The sequence below is a fragment of the Salvia splendens genome, chromosome 9 (assembly GCF_004379255.2).
Source record: "Salvia splendens isolate huo1 chromosome 9, SspV2, whole genome shotgun sequence".
Taxonomy (NCBI): Eukaryota; Viridiplantae; Streptophyta; class Magnoliopsida; order Lamiales; family Lamiaceae; genus Salvia; species Salvia splendens.
In genome coordinates this window covers 18506124-18528511 of record NC_056040.1, presented here as the reverse complement: position 1 = coordinate 18528511, position 22388 = coordinate 18506124, and the positions used below count along the sequence as shown (strand labels likewise).

The following is a 22388-nucleotide window of genomic DNA, read 5'->3' as shown; positions in this document are numbered from 1 at the left end:
ATTTTGACATCGGAACATATGCAAGTGAGATCTCGTTAGAATTCTTATGAAATTATCTTTAATTTGATATATGTTGTGCGGAAAATAATTTAAATTGAGAAAGTTATATGCATTTTAAAGTTATGGGACATTTTTCAAAAGTTAGTTACAACTAATTTGTCGTAAATTGACCTTAATACCCTTATTGACTTTTTTTGTTGATCGTATTGACATTTCGGGTGATGATCTAGTCCTTTAATTTTAATATCTAATGACTATTATTTAATTATAGTTAGCAATTAAGTATTGAGTTAGCAATATAACACTCCTCTAGTAAATTCTTATTCTTCATACATAAACAAAATAGTTGTATCCTACTACTAGTATTAAATACCTTAGCATAATCCCTTAATTAGTTGGAGGTGTGTGTATAGTGTACGTAAAGAGTATGCCTCTATTATTTAAATTATGTGTAGAGTTTATATTTTATTTGACGTGATAAATATATTTAATTTATCGCCGTGTGTGCTAATATAAAGTCTCCATAATTAATTCCCTCAACTTCATAAAATAGCGATGAAATGGAAAAGAGTCAAAAGACGCAAGAATGTTGGAGAAAGAACAAAACTTGTAGAATCTACTAGAACTTTAATAAGCAATCACGACATATCAATTATTGTTACTTTTACATTAAAATCATAAAAAACGAACTAAGATAAAGAAAAATTGAGTAGAAAAGTTGATAGACATGCATCTTGCAAAGTAGGTTTGGCTATGGTTTTTCATTATTCCTGATCTTAATTAAAATAAGAGTCACTCTCGACTTCTCAAAATACAAGTCATTTAGGTACCAATTAAGAGTATTATTTCAATTTAATAATAATAATAATAAAAAGATATTATCTCATTATTACAGAATTCCGAAATAAGAGCATCCATGCAATTGCACAACCAAATTGTTTCTCCGGAACAAGAAAAAAGCCACAAAAGGCACCACTCAAAAGCATTCCACCTTTTTTAATCATAAACTTAAAAACAAAAGCTTTTAATAATCACAAATTATTTCAAAAGAAGAAAAGAAAAGAATGTTTTCTCTCCGTTCTTTTTCAATTCACGAGCAGCAAAAAAAAGTTAAACCAATAAAAGTAGACTCATTGTTTTTTGTGCTCTTTATTAAAATACCGTTTACGAAATATATATAATAAAAAAGAAAAATAAAATAATTTTAGAGTATTCATTTAATTGTTTATATCATTGCCTCAAGTTTCATTGTAGCTTAGTTGGGAAGAAAATAACAAGAGCTAAAATCTTGAAACATAAATGAAAAATAGAGGAACTCTAATCTATTTTTAAGTTTTCATCAAGTAAAAGGTTATTCTTAACTTCTAACCCAAATTTTGAAATGCATGATGAATTTTACCTTAAATTTAAAAATATTAGTACGTGCTTTTCTCTGTTGTTCATTTAATAGGTCGATTAACAATTTTAGACAAATTAGAAAGTTTTTCAAACTTTCGTTGAATTTTTAGTATTTAACAAATCATTTATTTGTAGGCGTTATTTTGATGCATGTTTATTCAAGATAAATCTATAAGTGAATAGTTTAAAAGTTCAGTAGTGGTCCAGACCTTTTAAATTGGGGTACGGATTTTATAATAAATGAAAATAGAACATATTAAAAAATAATACATTAAAATATAAATAAAATAAATTATATATATATATATATATAAACTACCAAAAAATAATACTAAAAAAAGAAAGAACATGAAAAAAACCTCCTAAATCATACAAAGGGACTTCCTAAATCTTCAAATATAAGTAACTATTTGATCCAGACTTTTTAAATTGAGGGTACGAATTTTATAATAAATAAAAATAGAACATATTAAAGAATAATACATTAAAATATAGATAAAATAAATTATATATATATATATATATATATGTAAACTACCAAAAAATAATACTAAAAAATGAAAGAACATGAAAAAAACCTCATAAATCATACAAAGGGACTTCCTAAATCTTCAATTATAAGTAACTATCTAGCTAATAGTATATAAGTAAATGGAATAAGTATACAAACTAGAGAACAAAATAATAGAGGTCAAGGAGAATCGCCTCAGCTCTCCACTTGGATTAAATGCCTTGCCACCCGCTGCACCACTAATGACTTTAACAATATGATGCTCAATATAACATTATGTACACAATTATTTGGGGTACAATTGTATCCTCTTGCTATAAACTGGATCCGTTAGTATTCATAAGTGTGTGTTGGTCTAATAGTAATGTGGTTAATGTCTGAGACCAAAAAACTTGAATCCAGCCCACCATGCCAACGTAAGTTTTAGTATTTCGCCATGAACTTAAAGTTCAGTCTATAATTTATTTAAAATTTAGATAGTAGTACTAATATTAGAGACCATAAAGCTGAATAATTCCAAGAAATAAAAGTGGAAATTAATTAGTGGATTCTGTAATGCATCGCGACCAATCCTAACGAGTTCATAAAAGTACCTATGGTATAATTGATTAATATTGGACCTTCTGAATAAATTATTATGATATTCGTGTGTAGTACAGGGCTCATCAATCAAGTATGTTAGTTATTTATTTTTATAAATGTAATTTTTTATTGAAGGTACTTCGATTATGGTAGTACTACCAATTTTCACCAACAAAAAGCTCGAATTATTGAGGGCATGGGGCAAATATCGCATTCAAGAAAAAAAGAAAAGTTATGGTCAAAGATTCAGTTGGTTTGATTTGTTAGTGCAATTCATTTTATTTCAATCATCTAAGAAAAGCTATGGCTTTTAAATGTTTTTTTTTGTTTTCTTTACATGTACTTCAATCATTATGCATAAATAATTAGTATTTAGATTAAAATCGATCCTTTAATAAGTTGGAACAATTTTGAGTAGGCTAATAACTAAAATAGTTCCGAAATATATAGTACGTATAAAAATATTTTCCATTCATATATTTTCATGTTGTTGTTATACTCATTATAAATAAGAATGGAAGTTTTTTATATTGTTAATGCGGCACTATGCATATATACTAATTCTATAGAATGTTTGGATTGAAAAAACAAATAGATTCTTCCAAATTAATTGGTAAAATAGTCGTGTTTTAGCAATTCCGAATGTATACATATTGTAATTATGAGAATATTGATCTTCTACTATTGTATAATAGGATTAATTAATAGTATCATAAATAGGGGTGTGATCTATTGCTAACTCTCCCTAAATTGCTAATTACAATTAATTAGAGATTATAGGAGGTTTAGAGATCTAGTGGTCTATAATTTGTCATGTGTAAATCCATTTTTTTATTATTTAAATATAAAAAGATAATTAAAACTCCCAAAATTAGGATTTTGGATCAAAATGTCAATGTATTGTATTAAACATATCAATACGATGTTTTGAATATGTCAATACAATTTCGATTTGACATTTTATACATATTATGTTGACATATTTTGATAACTACATTGACATTAAATAGCTTCATAATAAATCCGAAAATTGAAGAATTTTTTTCAAAAAATTGACATCAGAACATATGCAAGTGAGATCTCGTTAGAATCCTTATAAAATTATATTTAATTTGATATATGTTGTGCAAAAAATAATTTAAATTGTGATAGTTATATGTATTTAAACTTTTGTGATATTTTTCAAAAGTTAGTTATAAATAATTTATTGTTAATTGAACTTAATACCCTTATTGACTTTTTTTATAATATATTGATATTCGGATTTTAATGTTCTTAGCCTTTAATTTGAAGATCTAACGCATATCATTTAGTTGTAGTTAGCAATTTAAACAATAGTTAGCAATATAACACACCCAATCATAGGGTTGTGATCAATTGAGATTTTTTAGCTTAATTGAGAATTGAGATGCATTATAAGCCACTCATTTTTATTAAATGAGTGGTCCAGAATTTGCCACATGGAAAATATTTTTACATTAATTAATTGTGAAAGGGCATATTTGTAATTTCATCATATATTTTATTTAATAAATATTTTTTTTATTTTTTTAAAAAATTTATTTTTTTTTTCGATTTTTTATTTTTTATTTTTTTTATTTATTTATTTTTTTGTCAACTACATATACAATTCATGTCAACTACACACATGTAATGTCAACTACATATACAATTCATGTCAACTACACACATATAATGTCAACTACATATACAATTCATGTCAACTACGCATATATAATGTCAATTATAAGCTATTGACATTTGATGTGCAGAGCTATTGACATTTGATGTGCAGACTACACATCGTAGTTGACATAATGTCTCAGTAGTTGACATCGAGCGAAAATTTAAAAAAAATTTAAAAAAAATTAAAAAAAATTAAAAAAAATTAAAAAAATTAAAAAAAATAAATTTTTTTTAGTTGTTGACATTTTAATACGAGTTGTTGACATTTGATATTCTGGCTATTGAAATGAAATTACGATAATACCCCTTAGTTGACATAATCTACTTGCAGTTGACATTTCAAAATGAGTGGCTGAAAATGCATCTCAATTCTCAATTAAGCTAAAAAATCTCAACCTAACAAGACTCCCCAATCATATATATTGGGAAATTAGTCAGCTTTTATGCTCTGAAAATAAAAACTATATCTTGTCCTTCAAGTCGATAAGTGTTTCAAACTAATTTCCTACCCTTTAACCTTTATTTTTTTTATAACCTAATAAAGAAGAAAAATTTAAGATTTGGTTAAGGATATTTCTTCATGGACCTGGCGAGCCCATAAAAACTAGTAGGCCCAATAAGATTTTTAAATTTTGACCAACTTTTAGGGTCAAAAAAGAATTTTTACATGGATTTTACATTCGCGTTTATTTTACAAGTTAATGGGTTCTCAAACCGACCTTAGATTCGAGCTTTTTTCATTGAATAATAGAATTGCAAACCAAATAATCTATCAAAAAAATTATATATGCTCCAAAAGTAGTTATAAAACCTAACTTTATCTTGACTTGCCATATCTATCATCCAAAAATAGACAATGAAACTATTTTCCGTAACTTAAGTATTAAATTTATAGTTTAATTAGGAACGCTATAGCATTTTATGAATTAAGAAAATTATCGTTGTATCCAGACACATTTTTTCCCCATACATTGATGGCAGGGAGTGTTATATTGCTAACTCAATACTTAATTACTAACTACAATTAAACAAGACTAAAGTCTCAAAGTGGTCCTTAACAAATTGCGTTTTTTAAATTTTGGTCCAAAACATTATCTTTTGAATTATTCAGTCCCTCACATTTGAAATCGGATCACATTTGGTCCATTTTGGACGGTTCCGTCAAAGTTTTGACGGTTTAAATTACCGGGTCGCAAAGCCGTCACTAATCCGTCACTAACTGGGAGAAACTAATCCGTCACAAATCCGTCATTAATCCGTCATAAATCTGTCACTAATATAATGCTTATTGTCAACAGAAACTCAGTGTGTGTGTGTGTGTGTGAAAGAGAGAGGTTCCTTTTCTTTTTCTTTTTTTAAAGGAGGATCGACGATGGTTCTCCATCTACCCCCGAAGTGACTCGGACCCCCGACCTAACGGTCGGAGGTGAAGCGTATTACCACCGAGCTGCGCTTCGTTGCCAAGGTGGGAACCAACGGGTCCTCCTACCTTCCCCCTAGCACGGGTCCAGCTTTTTCCTTCCCCTGGCACGGGTCCAGGCCACCAGCCTCCCCCGATACCTGGGTCCAGATCACTCCCCCGATACCTGGGTTCAGGCCAGTGAATCCATAAGCCCCCGGGGAAATTAATCCCCAAGATGAACCTCTCAGGGGTCGAACACGTGACCTCCAGGATGGCGCGGTATCCTTGTCTCCCTCCTCAACCACTTGAGCTAGGTGGCTTGGATTGTGTGAAAGAGAGAGGTTACCGATAGGGGAAGAGCATAGGGCGGCAGATTCGAGGAGGAGAAGAGCACACCTAACAAAAAGGAAGGGCAAAAGTAGGCCGGCGAGCAACCTAATCGTCCGGTGAGACAAACGGCGTTTACTCGAATTCATCCGCCGGAAAACGCCTCCTGCTCCACTACTGGACGCCGATATGTAGAGCTTCATAGCGCGATCTCTGATTGCCGCCGCTTCTTCTCGATAAACAATTGCATCGCAGAGATCAGCCGAGCTTCAATAATTTCTGTTGAGGTTAGGATTTATTGGCAAATCGAAACAAAAATTGCATTTGCGGAAGCAATTGGTGAGCTGCTGCTTCAATGGAGCTTTGCATTGAAGTTCATGAATATGCTTCACAATAAGCATATGCTAATAAGCAAGTGTGCATTATATTAGTGACGAATTAGTGACGGATATGTTTCTCCCAGTTAGTGACGACTTTGTGACCCGATAATTAAAACCGTAAAAAATTTGACGGAACCGTCCAAAATGGACCAAATGTGATTCGATTTCAAATGTGAGGGACCGAATAATTCAAAAGATAATATTTTGGACCAAAATAAAAAAAAATGCAATATGTTAAGGACCATTTTGGGACTTTAGTCATTAAACAAAAACCATTAGATATTCAAATCAATGATCTAGATCATCAGCCCCGGAATGTCAATACGATCAACAAAAAACGTCAATAAGGGTATTAAGGTCAATTTACATCAAATTAGTTATAACTAACTTTTGAAAAATATCTCATAACTTTAAAACGTATATAACTTTCTCGATTTAAATTATGTTTTCGCACAACATATATCAAATTAAAGATAATTTCATATGGATTCTAACGAGATCTCACTTGCATATGTTCCGACGTCAAAATTTGAATTTTTTTTTGAAAATTTCCAATTTTTTCGTACAGCAACAAATGTCAACATAGTATATAAAACATGTCAATATAATACATGTAGAATGTCAATATAAGCAATGTGTTAACATTCTCAAAGCATTGTGTTGACATTCTCAAAGCATTGTGTTGATATTTTCGAAACACTATATTAAATTTTCATCCAAAACCCTAATTTGATAGTTTTTTTTATCTTTTTCGATTTAATTAATAAAAATAAAAATTACACATGGCAAATTTTAGACCACAAGATTTATAAAATCTTATGGTCTTAAATTAGTTGTAGTTAGCAATTAAATGATGAGTTAGCAATTGATCACTTCCCTAACTCATATATCAGAAAAATTACACGTGGCAAATTTTAGACCACAAGATTTCTAAAATTTTATGGTCTTAAATTAGTTGTAGTTAGCAATTAAATGATGAGTTAGCAATTAATCACTTCCCTAACTCATATATCAGATAACCGATCATGTTTAACCAAATTATAAATCGGACAGAAGCTTTAAATTTTAGTTAAACTCTTGATCCATAAAATTAAGTAAATAGATAACGAAACGTTGTTTTATTACTTTCGAAGTGAAATCACTCCTAAAACTATGTCTCAATTGTGATAATACACTTTATTTCTCTTTCTTTCTTTTTGTAACTTTAAAGAAAGTACAATCTTTTTTTAAATTTCGAAAGATAGAGGAAGAAAGGAGATGAATATTTCAACCATTTAAAGGTTTGGACGCTAAGAATATGAATTTTGATGAGTCACAAGTCACATTGCAACATCAATAATATCTTAATTTTGTTTTTCTATAATTGTAGTCGTTGTTCGTACGTAAATATATAATGTATTAAAACGCTTTGAATTATATAATGTACTTTGTTATCATTGATTTCAACATCAAATAAAAGGGTTGAGAAACAATCGACTTCCCCCCTCTCTTTAACCAACCAAACCATATGGCCTAACAAATTTCTACAAATGGAAAATGAATCCAATAATATTCTTGACAATTTAGGTGGAGCGTGAGTGATTGCCAATATCGTCACTCAACCAAATTAATAAAAGAGTGAGCTGCACCAAATGACCATAATTTTTGCACTTGTTACATCAGTGACTCCTAACAAAAAAAAATAACACCAGAGGAGTCTAACGTTAAATATAATCACGAATCATGTTTTTTCGGATCTCAGGCCCTAAAAGGGCATTTTTGTCACTCCATTATATTGCTGATATGTGATTTCTGCCACATTTCTGTCAGCAACTTCTTATGTAATTTTCTAATAAGTTTTTGTACTTCATACGTAATTAAAATTTTGTCATTATTTACATTGTCTTATTTTTTTTATAATATACACATTTATCATTATATGCATTAATTAATATGAACATAATAAAATGAGACCGTTTCTTCCTTTTAAAACTCATTTTCTGGTATTTTTTCCGTGTTTTTATTCCCTGTAATTTTGTTTTATTTGCATTGATTTATGGATCAATTTTATTTATTATGAAAATATCCTAATTTTGTAGTATTAATTTATAAATTTACATTGTCTTATTTCAAATACTATTGTTAATAAAAAAATCTTGAAGGATTAAATAGCTAATATCACATGCTTGAATTTTTTCAAAATATTACTCACGTTCCAATTTTATCATGAATGGCAAGAAACTATTCAAATTTATATCTAAAGATTGAATGATCATATGATGTTAAAAATTTCAGTTTGAGCTATATTAAAATTACATCAATAAAATATCAATCATAAAAATCGTCTTAAAGTTAGGCTTAGAGTAACAAATTATTTCGATGATATGTAATGAAATAATATTTTAAATGTCAATGTTTTCAATAAAATAATTATTGTATCATTTAATTAAATGTGAAATATTTTTATTTTGTGTATTTAGAGATGCCCACCGGTTCCGGTTCCAGTTCTGGCGGTTAACCGTCGAACCGGAACCGTGTCAATTTTCTCGAATCGGAACCGTCGCATTTGGAACCGCGGTCCGGTTCCAGTTCAAGATTTTTCGAACCGGAACCATCACCGAACCGCCGGTTCCGGACGGTTCGGAACTGCCGGTTAACCGGCGGTTTCACGGTTCCGGTGCGGTAACCAAGGTGTCAGCGGGGGCAGCTTTTTCAGGAGGTTTTGTTGGCCGGTTCCGGCAGTTATCCGCCGGTTAACCGTGAAAACCAGCAGTTAACCGTGAAACCGGCGGTTTTCGGTGGCGGTGCGGATTAAGGCTGACACGTGCAGGTTTTGCATCCGGTTTGTTGATCAAACCGGCTGTTTTGGCGGTGAAACTGGCAGTTCCGGCGGTTTTACACCAAAAATGCCGGTTTGGTCCGAAATTCAATTTTTTTTTAATTCTGATTTTGAATTCAAATTCATCCATTCCCCCCCCCCCCATTTTTATCTATAAATACCCCCTTCTATCCTTACTTACATTTACCTCATTCTTGTGTTAACTAGAGTTTCTCTCTTCAATCTCCCAATTTTCTCTCTTTGTCTCACATTTCTCATTTGTGCTATTGTGCTTACATTTGAATTATTCAAGTGCTACTCTTATTACGCATTGTTATACACTTATACTTATTCCCGTAGTTCTATATGTTGTCTTTCTCAATTGCTAAAACAAAAAATATATATATTATTCCATATTTCTAGTTTTCTAATATATAATTTGTTACTATCAAGATGTCTTCATCCCGATAAGGTCGTGTTGATAAGGGAAAGGGAAAGTCCAAGAGGCCAAGTCGAAGATCCGTTATTGATGAGATTTCTCAAAGGAACATGGATGCGTGACAGGTTAATAATTATTATCTACTAATATAATTAATTATGAATTACATTACATTATTGTTCATAATTCTATTGGATATTTACAATACAAATATTATTTTGTAGATTCGAGAAGAGCAAGATATGGCCAATGCTATTGCTCTCTCTCGCTCTCAATCCAAAGACGATGCTTATTTTGGTACCGATAGTGGTGCTCCCGGTCGCGGTGCCTATTCTCAACAAATTCCAACCCCTGTGAATCTTGATGATGAAGATGATGATGACGACGAGGAGGAGGGGGAGGAGGAAGAGGTGGGAGAGGCGGAAGAGGTTCAAGAAATGCCACCCCCACCACCACCAAGGAGTCGTCGTGGTCGTGGTCGTGGTCGTGGACACCCTCCTCAACCTCCTAAACCAATTGAAAGGTCTTTAACCTCAAACATCATTGTAAAACATTTCAAGAAGGTACAAGATAGTACCGATTCAGACACTTATAATGTGTATTGCAACTATTGCGAAAACGTATACACATTCCGAAAGGGTGGAGGATATGGTATATTTACCCGTCACATGGAGAAAGCGCATCCGGTCGAGTTTGGTATCGCTCCAACCCAAACTCAACTCAACTTTCAACATGGAGTCAAGACCGGGAGTGGGAGGGGTTCATCCCAAACATCAGGTATGTGTAGCAATACTCTTTTAAAATATGATCACAAAAATGCTCTTAATGTGATGTCTAGATTTGTCGTGATGAAACATTTTCTATTCAATGCTTTTGATAACGATGCGTTTTAGTTGAGTATGCGACAAGTTTATAATGCCGCTGCAAGAAAATTGAGTTGAACTTCTATGACTCGAGCTGTTGTTAGACAATGTATGGAAAAAAAAAGGCGCAATTAGGTACGTTTATTGTTAACTTGGGTCATAAAGTTTCAATTTGCTCTGATGTGTGAACTGATTGTTTTTGCAAAATTTCGTATATGAACATCACTGTGCATTTCATTTATCACAGTTGGACTTTAAATAAACGTTTGATTGCATTTTGGAAATTTCCCACACCACACACTGCACAAGCAACTGCTCAATTGATCATTCAAGTTTTGAATAAATTTCAAATGATCAATAAAATTTTTCCCGTTGGTTTTGATAATGCAAGCGCTAACACTGCCAGTATAGATGAACTCATCAGTGCATGTTCTCCTGTTATTGATGGCAAATATTTTCATGTGCGATGTATTGCCCATATTTTGAATTTGTATGTTCAAGATGCGATCGATTTGTGGCAAAAGTATGTTGATCTTATTGGAAATGTTGTTAAGTTGATTCATAACAAAGCTCCTATTGGTAGAGCTTGGAAGAAATATTGTCATAGCAAGCAGTGCAGGTACACCAATTTTCGTTTGGATGTTTCAACTCGTTGGAACTCGACGTACGATATGTTGGAGTCGACCTTGAACCACATTGAATATTTATGTGATTTTTTTTAGAACTTGTCCGCATGTTCCTTCTGATTTGATTTTGATACCCGCTTGTTGGGACCATGTAATGGATTTGTTTCGATTATTCCAAGCTTTCAAAAATGCCACTGTTGAGTTATCTGGTGTTTATTATCCTACTTATGTGCGCGTTTTGGATCATTGCATGTATGTGGCAATTGGTTTTAAGACATGTGTGAAAAATACTCAATTCATAGAGTTGGAGGCTATTTTGTTTTATATGGTTGAAAAATGGTTAAAATATTTTGCGTGTAATCCAAATGTGTTTTTGATTGCAAAATGCTTGGGTCCAAAGTGGAAGTTGCATGGTGTTCATAAAATTTTAGACATGTACTATGGTTGTTTGCACGATTTGGATTTTTCTCAACTTCGCGAAATGGGCTTGACAAGAGGAGAATGCTTCGAACTAAGTCTTCCGAATGTTGATGAAATCAAACTAAGGTTAGATATGAAATGCGGTATGACACCGCTCACCAGGTACGTGCTCCTCCTAGTCCTTCTACATTTGATTTTGGTGGCGGGAACTATAGCAATGTCATGATTGATCCAGACGTGGTATCACAATTGCAAGATCTATACGATGCTACAACCAATAGGACTAGAGCTACTAGTGAGTTAGATATATATTTGAAATCGCGCTCTATTTTTCAAGATGCAGGTCCTCCTACTCAACAAATTGACGTCCTTAATTGGTGGGGAACACATGACAAAGAGTTTCCTATACTCTCGATAATGGCTAAGGAGATTTTCGTCGTTCCCGCTTCCACCGTCGACGTTGAGCAAGCTTTTAGTGTCGGCGGTTGTGTCCTAGACGACAAAAGGAGCAATCTCTCCGCCAAAAACATGGAAGCCACTAGGTTACTTGATGATTGGGCAAAGGCAGACATGAGAACATAAGAGCTGAATTTCGACTTACGTGTAGAGAGTGATGGTGAAGACTTTTCCACCGATGGCGATGACGAGGTCGGAAGGGAGGGCGCTCAATAATATCAATGACGGGGGGGGGGGTGAATGGCGAGCACAGACGACCTAAAAGGTAAGCAAGGTAAGAGAACTACGTGGGCTTTGATTCCTCAAAAAAATTGTGGATACGTAGTGTTGCCAATTTAAACATAAAAATGAATATAATAATATCCCACATCGGTGTACACAAAGAGCTTAATCCACTATATAAGTCTCACGGGCCTCTCCTCTTATCACCAATTGGTTTTAGGATAGAACCCATGGATTTCTATCATGGTATCAAAGTGGGTCGCCGACTGTGGGTCATTTTTAACTGACCCAGCAGTATATCTGGGCTGAAACTGAAAAAAATGGCTGACCCAGCAGTATAACTGGGCTGAAAATTTGGGCTAGTGGTCCAACCGGTCGAAAAAAAATTGGGCCGATTGTCCAATCGATCATAAAAAAATCCAACCCCTCCAAGATTCACATTGAAGGGTTTGAGGGAGGGTATTGGCAATTGAAACATAAAAATGAGTATAATAATATCCCACATCGGTGTACACAAAGAGCTTAATCCACTATATAAGTCTCATGGGCCTCTCCTCTTATCACCAATTGGTTTTAGGATGCAACCCATGGATTTCTATCACGTAGGCAACTCAACTTAAATTTGAAAAGTTTACTTTGAAAGTTTAAGTTGAGCTCAAGCCCTTTTCAATTTTTTTCCTTCCCCTCTCCCCATTTCATGTTTTTTTATTTACGTTCCGATGACACTTGTAAATTATATTACATTCTTGTATGTTGTATACTTGTAAGTTGTATATGTATTGTAAATTGTAATGTATCTTTGTCCGTTACAACTCAAATTCAATAAAATTGATATCATTTTCACCTTATTCGTCTTATTTCAATTTAAATTATCCATTGTCTTGTTCCAATTTATTGTATAAGTCCAAATTTCAAATTACATAGAAGAAAAAAAAAATGAACAGTGAAAACCGCCGGTTTTCAAACCGGAACCGTGTAAACCGTCCGAAAACCGGTGGTTCGGAACCGGAACCGTGAAATAGCCTCACGGTCCGGTTCCGTCTTCCTACAAACCGGAACCGCCGGTTTTGGAACCGTGAGCATCACTATGTGTATTATTGATTCGGATTTTATTGCATAAATAACTTCACTTTTCCATATTTTTATTTCTCAATGAATTTCCTACATAATATAAGTACTATATTGTTACCACTAACTAGAAATAGAGGGACATAAGAATTTTTTTTGTACAAATATTGACAAAACTTTAATCACGTATGAAGTACCAGAACTTATTAGGAAATCACTTAAAAAGCTGCTGATAGAAATATGACAGAATTCATATGTCAGTGAATTTAGGAATTGCCAAAAATGCCCTTCAAACTATTTGGGCATTTTCGTCCGAAAAGTGGCTAAAAAAACTTCATTCGTGATTATATTTAACGTTAGGCGCCTTTGATGCTATTTTTTTTATTAAGGATTACTAGTGCAATGAGTGCAAAAATTATGGTCATTTAATGCAGTTCACTCTTAATAAGAAGAGATTGTAAATCCTTCACTTGGTGTGATAATCATTATCCAAAATTTACACCCACAAAAAAAACAAAAACAATGTGTAAGTTTCAGTCACTTTTCATGCTTAGAATACATATAGATATTGGCAATATTGTTTATAAATTGTATATACTACATTACATGGATCTCAAATACAAAAAAAATGGATTTTACATGAGTATTTTTCTTTAAGGAAATATACTAACCTCCATTTTTTCTTTAATTATGACATGGGATTTAAAAATACCAACAATCTAGCTTTAAATTCTGATATACATTAAAATTAACAGTCTCTATATTTGAAAAAAAATCTACATTGCGTGTGAGTCTTTTATCAAAACATTATTGATTTGGGCTTTTACTAGTTAAGTGAGCTTTATGTAATCCTTGTGATATTATGTATACTTTGAAAAAATTTGAAATTTATCAACCAAAATAAACTGCTCATAAATTTAGTGGTGCACGGTGCACCTATCTCATTGCATCTCCAAGTATACATTTTTCTGTTGATGGCCTGTTTGCTTTGTTGTTTAGGATTTTGCAAGAAAAGGTAGTTTAATGGTGGACAATTTTTGTGATGGCCGTTTGGTTTGGTTTGGTTTGCTTGTTTTAATACTAGGGGATTTATTTCAGGAGTTTATACTGCGAACAAAGATTCATGACAAGCAGTCCGAATAATAATAAAACTCCTATTATATACATTTATTATACATCAAATTTATGTAATGATAAAGTGGTCAAAAATTAGTTTTCAGAAAATTAATTAAGCCGCACCTAGTTCCCATAAAATCCAAACACGACTTACTTACAAGCATGCAAATACAACATAGTACACCAAATCACTCTATTTCCTGACCATCTCTGCTTCCCTATGATCATCAGCACACTCAACATCTCCCTCATTTTTATCAGTTAATTCTTGTATAGATTTGCACTTATAAAAACATGCACATACAACATAGTACACCAAATTCACAGCCTGCACTCCACTCACCAGCCAATGGTAACACTCCAATCTCCCCCTGTTAAGGTTTCTGTCCGAAAGCCAATTCCTTCTCTCTCCGCTGTGCCGATGCACCAATGTCACCATCAACGTGCTAACGTAATTCCCGATCGCAATCGCTATCCAATACAGCGCCGCTGCCGTGCTCCTCATGCTCTCAGGCGACTGGTCGTACAGGAACTCGATGTGCCCCACTGATGAAAACACCTCGGCTAGTCCGTACAGGCAGTACTGCGGGACTAGCCAGAAGGCGCTGATTGGTATGATGGCCGTGGGGCGATCGAGTAGGTTGTGCTCGGTGGCCACATTTTTCCTCTTGATCTCGACTAGCCCCGAGACTAGGGAGGATAGGATTCCCATCCCCAAGCCTATTCCCATCCTTTGCAGGCATGTGATGCCTGCAGGGTGGCCAGTCACACATCTGGCTAAGGGGACGAAAACGCGCTCGTAGACTGGGAGGACTAGGATGATGGTTAGGGTTGAGAATATCAACATTGTGGCCGGCGGGATTTTGAAGGATGGCAAGATGTGACGGTCCATCATTCGAGCTTGTTGGATGGTGAAGTTGTTTATGTGGGAATGTGAGGCCCCTTGTAAGATGGTCGCCGCCCATATTGGCAAGAGCCTGACAACGGTCTTCAGCTCTTCGACTCTATGGACCGTTGCCTGTCTCCACAAGTTGGGCCGCCCTGGCGAATCCTTCATGTCCGAATCAAATGGTATGGCGGCCCGATCTAAGAACCTTTCAATCAAGTCAACAAACATAACCATAAGTCATCAATGTGGAGTGTTTAAAGACGCTAGGCGCCAGACTGACGCCTAACGTCTTCTAAAATAATATCCTTTGACAAATCAATAACAAAAAAAAAAGTAAACGCCCCTTTGAAGCTTACTTAAACTGGTCCGAGTGGAGAAGCCGGCCATTGGTCGAGATATCAACATCAAGATCTTTGTTGTGATACAGGGCCGTCGGATCATCCGGTAGGATGGTTTTCCTCTTTCTCACAGCCGCAACAATCACTTGAGCAGCTCGAACGAAAGGGCTTCCCCCAGGCTTGATCTTCTTGTACAAACGGGACCCAAGAACGAAGACGATAAGGCACAAAGCCAGGGCGATGGTAGGAATCCCGAGCCCCAAAGACCAACTAACGTTGTCTTGGATATAAACAACAGTTAAAAGGCAAACCCCATACAGAAATAGTACCAATTGAAGAGATTCCACTTCCTAGACTCTGTTTTTGCTCTGCTCATATCAAACTGATCAGCAGCAAATGTCACCACACACGGCCTAATCCCACCCGTGCCCAACGAGGTGAGGAGGAGGGAAAGGTAGAGCACCCACAGCTGCAGATTAGAGGCCTCAATGCAGTTCTCTTGAGTCGGGCACAGAGGGGGACGGAGCTGAGGCAGGGTGGCTGATATTGTGATGGCAACCATCCCCTGCAAGAACAAGCACACAATACACAAAACACTTTGTCAACGAGTTTTTAAGAATGTTTTTCGTCTGTTTTTTATATTGCAGGGGCAAGGACAGACCAGCACGTAGATGAAGGAACCAACGGTGATTGTCCAATATCTGCCAGCAAACCAGTCAGCGAAGAGGGCACCGATGATTGGGGTGAAGTTGGAAGTTCCCGTAAAGTTTGCGAGAGTGTTTGATGCCTTGACAAGAGGCAGATTCAGCACCTGAGTTAGGTATGTGATCATGTTGGCATGAAAACCGGAAGTTGCGAATCTGTCACATGCTTCGTTTGCTGACAAAGAGAACACATGTATTTGCAATCAAATTTCTTGAAATGCTACATGATTTCAATCATGTTTAGATTATGTTAACAGCAGCTTCATTAAAGATTCAGTTTTTCTAGTTCATAATTTGCCTCAAATTCGGAAAATTATCCAAGCAATTTCAAAATCAAAAGATGGATGTGTAAAAAAGGATTAATTCGGCATTATGGGAAGGTTATGTTTGATTACACCATCCATCTCTAAAGCAACCAAGTTTAGGTAGTAAAACTTATTTTCGATTCCAACTTTTCAATAGTGTATGACAAAACACAGTCTTTCTGTTTTATGACACAAACACACACACAAAGCTACATATGAAGGTAAGGTGGACTTACCAAGAATGAATCTTTGTCATCACATTCACATAGTAAAGATCTTTACAACAATCTAAAAAGGTGGGCTACCAAGAATGAACAAATCTCTCACACAGACACATACATAAACAAAACTGTAATTGAGAGAGAGAAGAAGGTGGGTGGGTTAACCTAGAATAAATGGCATTGTTCTAACACCACCAAGCTGCTTCTTTTTGTCTCTGATGTCATCTTGTTTCCTTTCTTCATCGCCATTTTCGGATTTGTTCTTCTTCTCTAACTCTATGCCACCGTTTTCCATTTCTCCAAGTGTCGGATTGCTGAATACAACCGCATTCAGTATTTATAAGCGGTGGCTGCCTGACTTATTAAATGTATATTTACTACATTTATTATTTAATGTTCATAAATTTGTTAAAATAAATTAACACGACGAATCTCACTCCCCAGCCAAAATTTAAAGAGAACTTTAACCATTACGTTTACTTTCTCAAATTTGAGGTAAAAAACATTTCATTTAAATGACCAGACTTCACTTTTTAAATCGGTATTAAAAATGTAATCTTGATCATCAAATACGATTGATGGACTAAAATGATTCCATCTATATATATTATGAATACCATTGTAATAATTTAGTACTCCATAAGAAATGTTTTATTGCGTTGCATGGCTAGTAGGGACATGGGGTTATTCAACATTTTTTGTTTTATTTGAATAAAAAGAAAAGGTATGTATACCATTTGTTCATCAAATCCACAAATGATATAATGAATGCAAAATACTATAAGCAAAAGAAGTTAATCCAGAATTTACCATTTTTTGAATGCTGATTGGGATCAAACGATATTTTTGAATTGGATGGTGTTTGCTGACATATTTGCTTACATGAAAATCTCCGAATGATTGGAATATGCAAATTAATAGTACAAGAAACAGTTTGGTGGATCTCTTTCATTTCAAATCCCACAACTCCTAGGAGACGACGGCATGTATGGCGCGACGACAATGGTGTGTCGACACAGAAAGAGATGCATCGACGCAGAGGGAGGGATAGTTTTATCGGCACTGAGAGAGAGTGTTATCCGCCTCAGGCATTCAGATCATCGAGGAAAAAAGGTCAAGGCCGTAAAGAGATTAGAGAAGAACACGACGAAAATTACTAAAATCTACCAGCGGGCTTCCAAGATCCTAGCAATAAATTTTATGAGCTTTCAACAGAAACATGGTGAAGCAGAGACAAAACACTACTACAAACACGACAGCAGATATAGACGAGGCTAGTGAAATGCCAAGCATTCTACAGTTTGGTTTTGTTTTGTTTCATCGATGCTTCACAGTTCAGATTTCGAAAGGCAACTTTGATACATCTAATCAGAGAGGCATACGGTTTTCAAGAACGCGCACCTGAGTAAATGTGGCGTCAAGAAGAAATCCACTGATAGCAATGTCACCATCACTCGCGCCATTTCCTGTGAATGTTGCTGCAACACAAATTGAGATGCACGCAGACAGCAAGCTAACCAATACCAAAACTTAGATAATCACTAAAGAAAGCCAACTAGCTTTGAACATTTCAACACATGTGCAAGAAAATGTTATGTCTCTAGCAATTATGCCAATGATCTAAGCAGGCAAGAATTTTGCAACTCCAGACAACAATAACTGTCAAAATATTAACCGGTGAGCTTCAAGTCTCCATCATCCCATACCTTAAATATGGAATAAATCACTTAACGGTACACATAAAAAGTCTTCACTGACGAGAACAGAAGTTCCTGATTCCTGGCTGTTTGGCCATTGGTCAAGCACCGAACATCCAGGACGTTTAACTATCTCATCAGTACGTAGACACGTGAAAACTGATAAGTCATCATCAGAACTCTATTACGTATCGTAAAGATTAACTATTGAAACGTAGGATGCAAATGCACGAATAGACCTCAATCATGCTAATTTAGTCAAACACGAGAAAAAGAATAAATAGTCCATGACAAACTATATTCTGTTAAAATATTAGAACGGACGATATAAAGAGATCCAATCAAAGATTTAATGGAATACTTGAAAAATTTTTAGCCGGTCCAAACCACTGCACATATATCTCAGTTGAAATCTCTCAGTCGTTTCTTTAGAACTTCCATGGACTTCTTTCTTGCACTTTGCTTCGAGGCTCTATTCGAAAGGCTGCCAAAGATTCCATCAGCCGAATCCTTGTACTTCTCGCAGATGGTAGCCACCTTTTTATAGTCCAAAGTATTGTAGTTCTTTTCTCTTATCACGGGATTCATAAAGTTTTCTGGCTGACTGCTTAAGAGGAGGTTGATCAATTGTCTGGCTTCTACTAAGCAGCTCCGGAAGCTCCCGTCGCTGTATATCTCATGCAGTCCGGTCGAGTGGAACCTTTCGTCCGCGAAAGTTTCCAACGCCTTCAAGTCCATGTTGATCGACATCACTGCGTTAACACTGAACCTCTTAATACTATCGCTGAGAAAAGTCCCCACAATCGAGTTGGATATGTGTTCAAGAGCGCCACTCCCGACTTTGTACAGCGCGTCCAAGGGTAGGATCTGCTGAGCAGTTGACATGACCGTCTCGAGATATATCACGACCTCGTTGACGTACTCATTTCCGAGCCCCGTCGCCTCGTCGGACGTCCAATTCACGTTCTCCGTGAGTTTCATGAACTCGTCAAGTTTCGAGTTCACCAGAGTGAGAAGCGCCATGTAAGCGGCGTCCCTCAAGGTTTTAAGCACGATCTTGGCCGTTAAACCGCATTGTGGTCTGTCAATCGACCTCACTGGGATTCCACATTGCTGAGCGGCGTGCTGGATGAAATAATCACAGGCTCTCTCTAGAACAGATATGTTGGCAGCGATCTGCATCGCCTGGGACACGCCGGTGCTGCTGCTGTGGATTGTCCGGAGCAAGACCTCGTTCAAGACGTCAATCAAGAGTTTGTCGAGGTACTTGCGAACGAAGTCAAAGTAGTTCATCTGTGCCCCATAAGACAAGTAATTAACCGAATCCTTGATGAAGGATCGAACAATGCGACAGCAGTCGGGCACCATGGAAGAAAATGGAGCAATATATGGGAATGCTGGCATTATATCCGAGCTTTGGAGATGAAACAGGAGCACATTCGCCTGGTATTCGGACTCCTTCTTCATCACCATCTGCTCATATGTGTCGCTAGCAAATATATCAGTGATCTGTTGCCGACACTCTGCTAGAAGAAGCTCGTGGTATTTTTCACGACTGCTGTTTAAAGTTTCAAGAATCGTAGAAACTTCATAACCATATTGCCTCAGCGTTGCTCCAAAAAGAGTCACATAGTCCTTGACGAGGAGGAGGTGACTCGCTGCATCCATTTGGGAGAACTGTTCCTCTAAGACTGCGGTCACCCTAGCCACAGCCGTTTCCCACATCATGTCAAGCTCAGTTGGCGACAGCAACCCCCCGGCAGTCCTCAAAACTCGATCTTCTACGATGAAATAACCAGCAGTATGAGCCAAAAAGGTCTGATGTGATTCAAGAAAAGGCTGGTTTGATGAGATTTGCAAGTCTGATTTCAGCTGCAGCAGACGATTCTTGTAATAATACTCACGAAACTGCTCTTGGATCCCAAGGCAATTGTGGATATGAAATGCTCGATAAAGCGGGGTGAGGTCAAATTTCAAAACAGAATTCTCATCAATTTCTTCGACGTCTAAAGCATAGGTGAAATCTTCTATACCCAAGCAGCTTTGCTCCTCAGCTTTCCTTTGACGAGCCAGCATATCCTCTTCCCTCTGACGAGCAGATGCAGCATATTGTATAGCAGTCTGCCCGATACTCTTTGAAGAGCTCCGTATGTTAACTAGCCACTCGTTAACTTCGGAGCACACCTTCTTCTCAACATGAGATTTCAACAGAGGTATTCTCCTCTCTATCAGCGTCTTCAAAGCCTTAGCCGGGATACTCTGCAAATAATCCTTCTCAATCAAATCAACAGCTTTCAAAGCTGGATAGAATCGCCCTTCGGAGATGTGATTATTACACTTCACACAGAGGTCCAACACTTGCACACAGTACTTCGACATCTTAATGGCGTCAGTCACATTCTTCTTAATTGAGTAAGACTCAAGAAGCTCCTCGAGCTTCGTTAGCAAGGCGCTTCCAACTTGCTGCAACCTAGAGTTATCAGTTGACAGCTCACTTTTCAGCTCCTCCGCATCAACCAAGACACCACGTAGCTCATCGACTGCAACAATAAATTCCTCATAATGGAGCTTGCAAAGCTCCTCGATTTCAACTTCCTTCTTCTTAACCAAGTGCTTGAGCTGCTGCAAGAGGGCCTCAGGCTTCCCCGTCTCAAATGCAAGCCTAACCATCGGCCCCATATCATCCCCATTGCTTACCAAGGTTGCAAGAACTGAGTCTTCACCCGTGTCCCCACCGTTCTCAGTCACATTTCTCTTATTTCTACCACTCATTTTCTAAATTTTCTTGTCAAATGACCTGCATTGATCAAGAGTCCATATGCTTCTTGAATTAGAACTCCTACTATTGTTCACATTATCATTAAATTTTACACTCCACTACTTACATCCAGACTGCAAAATTCGAAGAATTGTGATCAACTAACAAAAAAAACAAAGGCAGCGTAACAAGAAGAAACTTAAAAATAATGACTTCCAATTTACCAAAAAACAAAAAGTTTTAAATTCGAACTTTCTGCATTGATCAAAACCCCAAATACATGCTTTTTGAATCAGAACTCCAATTTGTTTTTACATAACCCTTAAACCGGAAAGGCAACATAACAAGAAGGAACCCTAAGGTTATGGCTTCCAATTTACAAAAAAAAATCTGACTTTCTAAATTTTAAGTTTCTCACTATAATTGCACACAATAGAACAAGACAAATAGCTCAAAAAACCCAAAATGAGTACTAAATTTGGGACGATACACACAATTTAATATGGGATCCATTTCCTTTCCAAATTCTAGCTAATTCAAATTCAAATAGCATAAAACAACAAACAAACTAAAACAAGACAATCTAACTCCAATCAAAGAAAACAGAAAGAGTACAGAAAATACTCAAAATTTCCCCAAAAAAAAGCAGATCAAATTTTTACCTGAAACAGTAGAAGAAAATCAAAGCCCTCGATCTCAATCACAATCAAGAAACGAATTCCAGCACAATTCCCTTTCCCTTTAGAAATGCGTGGCGAGACCTTCTGTATCTCTTTCTTTCTTCGAATGTTAAAGCCTAATTGGTGTCGATGTTGTTTGTGTGTGTGCAGTAGGATTCAGGATAATCATTGTTAGGCGGATTTTGCCATAATGCCATTTTTGGAATCTGAAGCATGCGGATTAAATGTGAAATAAGAAACTTTACCCTGCGTAATCCAGAACAAGGATATCACAATATAAATAGTACTCCTACAAAATACTCCAAACTGAAAAAAAATACTCCGTAGCTAATAGAATACAAATATATTATAGTTCCATTACTAAGTCCTACTCATAAAATTACCCAACGTCCGTTTTTTATTAACACCAAGCCAACATATTTTTTGGGATATCCCAATTTTATTGATTCATTTACCTTTATAACAAAAAAGAAAAAAACATTTAAGCACTTGGACTTTATAAT

General features: G+C 35.7%; 1 protein-coding gene and 1 pseudogene across 1 annotated transcript; both read right to left on the bottom strand.

Moving 5' to 3' along the window:
• Positions 1-14376: 14376 nt before the first annotated feature.
• Positions 14377-18550, bottom strand: LOC121748238 (annotated as a pseudogene).
• Positions 18551-18681: 131 nt separating this feature from the next.
• On the bottom strand, positions 18682-22171 carry LOC121748237 (exocyst complex component SEC15A-like). Its single transcript, XM_042142468.1, has 2 exons — positions 21868-22171; positions 18682-21244 (listed from the first exon to the last, which is right to left on the bottom strand). Exon 2 carries the CDS (start codon positions 21217-21219, stop codon positions 18850-18852), a length of 2370 nt encoding a protein of 789 aa, XP_041998402.1. The 5' UTR covers positions 21220-21244; positions 21868-22171; the 3' UTR covers positions 18682-18849.
• Between the last annotated feature and the right edge of the window lie 217 nt (positions 22172-22388).

Bases quoted from the DNA above. Each gene is read 5' to 3' on its own strand.
- LOC121748237 (XM_042142468.1), bottom strand. From the start codon at position 21,219: ATGAGTGGTAGAAATAAGAGAAATGTGACTGAGAACGGTGGGGACACG.